General features: G+C 41.0%; 1 protein-coding gene across 1 annotated transcript in view; it reads right to left on the reverse strand.

Moving 5' to 3' along the window:
• Window positions 1–6,282, reverse strand: part of FHOD3 (formin homology 2 domain containing 3) — a 468,593-nt gene that overhangs the window by 236,201 nt on the left and 226,110 nt on the right. The window contains exon 5 of the mRNA XM_012802005.1: window positions 2,410–2,515. Within this exon, the coding sequence (XP_012657459.1) occupies window positions 2,410–2,515 (106 nt within the window). The remainder of the gene's footprint in view (window positions 1–2,409; window positions 2,516–6,282) is intronic.

A 6,282-nucleotide genomic window follows, 5' to 3' on the forward strand; every position in this document is an offset into this window, starting at 1 on the left:
CTCAGATGTAGATAAATGTAGATGCTTGTACCGATGATCACTGTATGGAAATGCACATATATGCTTCTAGACAAGGGTCAGAAAAATAAACATACAGATGGTCATTAGTTCCATACAGGTGTGTCTCTGTGTGATGGACATTTTTCATAAAGTTAAAGTGATACACACTTAGAACATTAGTAAAAAAATATATATATAATGGCCCATATGGACCCAATATTCAGAATTACGCAATCCTAGTTATATGTCCTGTCACGCATTTTAATAGGTAGACATCCCCACCTGGAAAATAAACCAAAAGAAGTTCTCCCACCCTCATTTCTGTGCCTTCCTTTATTCTAAAATGTTGGGCCAGAGTGAACAGAAACATAAGGTTGAGAATCCAACCCAAACCCTCTCTTTAGACAGAAAGATGGCTATAGTCAGATGTAAAACATTAAGACAGAGCTAATGGTTGTTAATTTCTCTGCACATGCCATAACAGCTTTCATATAAATGTTTGAATTATATGAGAAAGAAATCTTAACATTGATTAATAAAGCATCTCTACTGACATCATGTAATTGGGGATCCACCACAAGCCCAGGAAAAGCCTGAATGGGCACAAAAGGAACTGATCCCATCCTCCCAAACACCATCCAGTACCCAGCACAGTGCAGCAAAACATGAGCTGAAGAGCCCTCCTCCCACACACATCTTTGACATTTATCCAAATGAATGAAAACAACACTGATTTTTTTAAAACGCCCCTAAATTTTTTAATTTTTTAAAAATGAGCCCTAAGTTTTCATTTCTGTTACAGTGGCTCTCAAGGAGATGGGAAGGGAGGAGGACTTTGAGTTCTGATGTGCTAGATAACAACACAGAACATGAGGAATCATTCTCCAGGCACAACAAAACGGCTGAAATGGTCATCATGGTGGCTCATACCTGTAATCCCAGCACTCTGGGAAGCTGAGTGGGTGGATCCCTTGAGTTCAGGACTTTTGAGACCAGTTTGACCAAGAGAGAGAACCCATCTCTACGAAAAATAGAAAAACTAGCTGGGCATTGCGGCAGGCGCCTGTGGCCTCCCAACTACTTGGGAGGCTGAGATAGGAGGATCTTTTGAGCCCAAGAGTTTGAAATTGCTATGAACTAGGATGCCAGGGCACTGTACCCAAGGCATGGAGTGAGACTCTGTCTCAAACAAACAAACAAAAATAGCTGATAGGACTGTTTCAGTTTGCCGGTCTCATTCGACTTGAACCATGAAGATTTTATATTAAATCACACTTTTCAGGTATTTTTCTTTCATCTGAGGGAAAAGAACAGGCTTAGAGTTTTCTTTTTCCTTATATCAACATGAAACAAGCCATTTGTGAAGTCATCAGCACAGACAAAGAGGGGACAGCAAAACCTTGACCGGTCTTAACATGCCCCAGTGCCTGGGCACAGCCGCTGCCTGACGTGAGGAAGTAACTTTACAAGGTGAAACACTCCTTGGCGTCTGGATTTTTTCCAACTTCAAAGTGGAAATGATACCGAAGTGTATCAAATTCCTCTTTCGATAGTTCAAAATTTTTAGCAACAATTTCATATGGTCCAACCTAATAATCCTGCCCTGCTTATTCACAGATTCTTTTTTTAAACAGGATCATATAAAATTATTTACACAAAGGTGCACAAAAAAATCCTCAACCATAAAAGGACCATTAACTTTGTGAAGTGGAACAGGAATCAGTGCTTGAAACTCCACACAGCATTACTTCATAAATGAAATCAGAGGGGCAATTTTCAGAATCACTCTTTAAAATGCAAGTTCTTGAACCCACTCCTGACCTACCGAATCATGTGCACACCTGACAAGAGCTCTAAGTGATAACTTAGATGGGGGAAAATATTTCTTCCCAAAAAATAAATGAGGCTCCTTTGGTTTGAGGTGGATTTCGGCTGAGAGGCAGGCTCTCCCCTAGCCCATTTAGTGTGTCCCCCTCCTCACCAAATACAAAAGGTTATTGGCAGGGGTCCTCAAACTATTGTCCGTGGGCTACATGCAGCCTGCCAAAGACATTTATCTGGCCTGCCAGGTGTTTTTGCCACAGCTGCTTGTCCTGCTTAGCAGGTGACTCTTCCCAGACCCACAGTCCAGCCCTCCAATGGTCTGAGGGACAGTGAACTGTCCACCTGTTTAAAAAGTTTGAGGACCCCTGCTATAGAGGACCCAGTAAGCAGTACGTGATCTTGTCCTAATAACTCCCAGAAAAAGTCAGTAACATTCCCTGTCATTAAGGGCTAAGAATTGATAAAACTTGATGAAGATATCTTTGGCCAGAGGGTTTTTGTACCATCTCACCCAAGAATCCAAGTCTTTTACAAGGCTCAGTATTTAAGTCCCTGGCAGTGAACTGCCACCCCAACAGGACTTACCCCTCAGGATGTAGTTCTGGTGGTTCTGATCAGCCTCAGCTCCCACCTTGATCAAACATGTCAGCCCTTCAGCCACTACAAACTCATGCACCAAATCCTTGTCATCCTGGCAGGGAACAAAAAAAGAAAAAGACTTCAAATACTGTCCCTGTCCATCTTCCATCCCAGCTGTTAAAACTTTATACAAGGCTTTGAAGCCAGACCTGCCCCTGAAGATGGCTCAGCTCTATTCAAATGAAGCATCTTCACTGTTGCCAGAGGAATTGTACAACCAGTCTTCACACCATGCCAAAGACCAATTACTGCCTTCTGGGCAATTTAATAAAGATAAGGAAAATGAATTGCCTGACAGTCAGAAATATTTATAGCAGTTTGTTTTTCCTTCTTCAAAAATTACCAGGCTCCACTCCCCGACAGGTCGGGGGTTGGGAGGGCATAAGAAACTCGCTCATTTTTAACTATGGGAAACATTTGCTTGCAACAAAAGACTCAAAGCCACACTCCTGTGTTCCAGTAAGGATAGTGGTTACAAAAAAGGTCTTGCAAAGGCTCTCAGAGAACTTAAGGAAGCAGGTTCTTCCCCTCCAGGACAAGCAGGGAAGTAACACAGGGCCTCGGTCACAGAAGGTGGGACCTGGAAGTCTCAGGGGTCATTTAATCAGGTGGTTCTCAGTGAGAGTCTCCAGACTTAGCAACCAGCAGAGAGGGGCAGGAAGAGCATCTCCTGCGAGCTTGTTCAGAGCTGCCTGGACCCACTGAATAGGAAACCCTAGGGAGGTCTAACTCTGTGTTTATCAAGCCCTCCAGGTGATCTGAAGTGCTACCCTGGCTCTCACCCCTGACTCCTTCCCATTAGAACACCTAGGAAGGCTTTAAAAAGAAACAGGAAGCAGGACCCTACCCAGACAGATTTAATCAGAATTTCTGGGGAGAGACTGAGGCTCTTGTGACTACATTCCCAGGAAATCCTAAAGGGCAGCCCCTTCAAGAACTATTGATCTAATGTTGCCTTCTCTTTACAGATAAAGACACTAAGACTCACGAGCGGCCATAAAAATAATGCCGCCAAGATCACTTCACTATTCATACATCCAGCCAGCCTCCAAACCCCATCATTTTTTCTGGGTACCAAGTTCAGTACTAGAACTGAGAGGGATTTCTCCACCACTCTTTTCCTCAATCAAGATTTCCTGAACTGGACAGTGTCCTGTCTCAAAAAGAAGTTAGCCTAAGGCTGGAACATTCATCTTCAATTATCACAACAGAGCAAAACTAAAAAACCTCAGTGATGTAAACAGCAGAAATCTTAATGGAATAATGAAAGGTTATTTTTATAGGCATAGTCAGCGACCATGGTTTATCTCCAAAAGAAAAAAATAATTTAGATGAACTGGCATAATTCTGCTCCTACGTGAAATAAGCGCCTCCCTCCCCTTATTTTAATTTTATGGCATTTTCCAATTATATGGACGGAGGAGAAGGCACATGTGCACAGCCTCAGCGAAGGTTCCCTTTGAACCGAGAAAGCACTCCTTAGGGTCGGAGCTGGCTCTGGGGGAGTGTGAGTGAGTGATGCTTGCGCCCTGAAAGTAATGAAAGACAGCTGTGTTAACTCAGACTTTAAGATAATCATTGCTTTGGAAGAGAGAGAAAATGGGACAATATCATGAGTTTTTGGAAAATTACTTTACACTCATATGTAGAAAGGAAATAAAAAAAAATAATCCTCTCTCCATCCATATCCTTTTCCACCAGCATATGTGAAAAGTGAACATTCAGATGAGCTCATGTCTAGTCAGAGAGTTTTTCCAAGCATGTAACAAATGTTTATTACTTTAACTAAAACTAGATTCACACATGACTTCATGGTGAAAAAGTGAGAACAAGCTCTCAAGAAACCACTCAAGCTAATCACTAATATTAATATACCAGAGAAGTGACTGTCTGGCAGAGGCGTTTGGAAAAAACATTGGACAGGCGAGACAGTGTTTATAGAACTAATTCAGGACATTAACTAAAATTTATGCACATATGTAGATAAGGCACTTAGGAAAGAAAAAGTTATGGATAATAAATGTGGAGAAAATCTTCCGCATTAGCAATTACACTAGATTTTAAACGTATACCCTAAAATACGTGAGCATTAAGAAATGATTTTTAAAACATTTTCAGACAAGAATGAAATCAAAATGTTAGCACTAGCTGATGAGGGCTTATTGCTGCATTTCAGAATTTCCTATAATATGGGTTCTAGAAATTGGATAACCTTTCATCTTTTTTTAATGCCCATTGGTCAAGGACTATTCAACTCAATCTAGATGATTAATGGCTGTTTTTTTTTTTTTTCAGGCCATTACAGTCTAGTTTGAAAAAGAACCTCCATGCCTAGAAAACATGAGAGATGATGGAGATGCCGACCCATGGTATGGAAAGTGGTGATCTATGCCCCAGACAGCCTGCTGCCTGTGTAATCCAGCTAATCCCCCAAGCATTGCTGCCCGTGGCTGAGTGCTGTTTTGTGCACATGTGTGTGGTCCTCTAAACAGACTATAAACTTCTTGTAACAAGCACCTTCTTCCTTGCCTACGCAGTGCCAACCAGGCTGCTCAAAAATATTTGTATAATGAATAAATAGCCAGAATGACGGCCCTGGGAAACTAGAGAACTTATACTATGGAGTGAGCTTGTCTGAAGGGACATACAACAAGAATCTAAACATATTTATTTTATTACCTTTCTTAATTTAGAGAATTTCAAACATACACAGAAGATGACAGAATAGTCTAATGAACCCCAGGCCCCAGTCATTCATAAGAATCCTGTTCCATTGATCGTACTACCCTCTTCACTGCCATGTTAACTAGAAGCAACTCCTACACATCACATCATTGAATCCACAAACATTCCAATATGTACTAATAAAAGTTAATGCTTTTAAATATTACCAAATGTCCAGGCAGTGACCAAATTTTCAATTGTTTGATAAATATAGCATTTTATAGTTTGTATTAGGGTCCAAGTCAGAGCCTTATATGGCAATTAGTTGATAGGACTCAAATATTTTATAACTCATAGATTTCCCTGTCTATTGAGGAAACCAGGTCATTTGTCCTGAAGAGTAGCCCCCAGTTTGGATTTTTTTGGTACATCTCTCTGGTGCTGGGTGGCATGTGCCTCTGTCCCAGATCATTTATAGATCAGTCATTGCACAGAAAGCCATGACCATATCCAGGGTGATTTTGTTGCCCTGACCTGTCATCAGGGATAGTTTGTATTTCCTGGGAGGCATGCGATACCTGGGTGTCTCTCATTTCCTCCAGGTCAGCAGCTCCCGAGGCTCACCACAGAGAGCCATTAACTCATTTGGGGATGTTTCTTTCTCACTAGCTAGAAGATTTCTACAAACAAGGCCTTCTCCCAAGTACTATTTGATTATCCTAAAGTTCATATGTGAAAAGGAAAAATAAATTCTAAAACACAATTTTTCAAAACAGTGAGCTGGTTAGTAGCATTTTCTCATTGTTATTCATAGTCCATCTTCTTTTTGCCGATCCATAGTATTTTTTTAGTATCATTAAAAGCTCATCAATTCCAACTTCTGTGTTTCAATCCATGACAATTATCACCCTTCTTGATGCTACCAGCCCATCACTGGCCACTCATTTGTGAGAGACCCTTTAGTGTGCTTCTTTCAGCAATACTCCTAATAAATATTTGACAGCTTTCTTTCTCTCCGTATAAGATGTTTCAAGTTTATTTTAATATTTTCCTACTCTAGACTTGGAATCAGCCACTTCTCCAAGGAGCTCTGATTCCTTTTGGTGTTTCAGATCACAAGGTCATTGCTAGCAGTGCTTGTGAATGAAATGATTA

Source organism: Otolemur garnettii, unplaced genomic scaffold (genome assembly GCF_000181295.1).
Source record: "Otolemur garnettii isolate 467f Iridium unplaced genomic scaffold, OtoGar3 scaffold00012, whole genome shotgun sequence".
Lineage (NCBI taxonomy): Eukaryota > Metazoa > Chordata > Mammalia > Primates > Galagidae > Otolemur > Otolemur garnettii.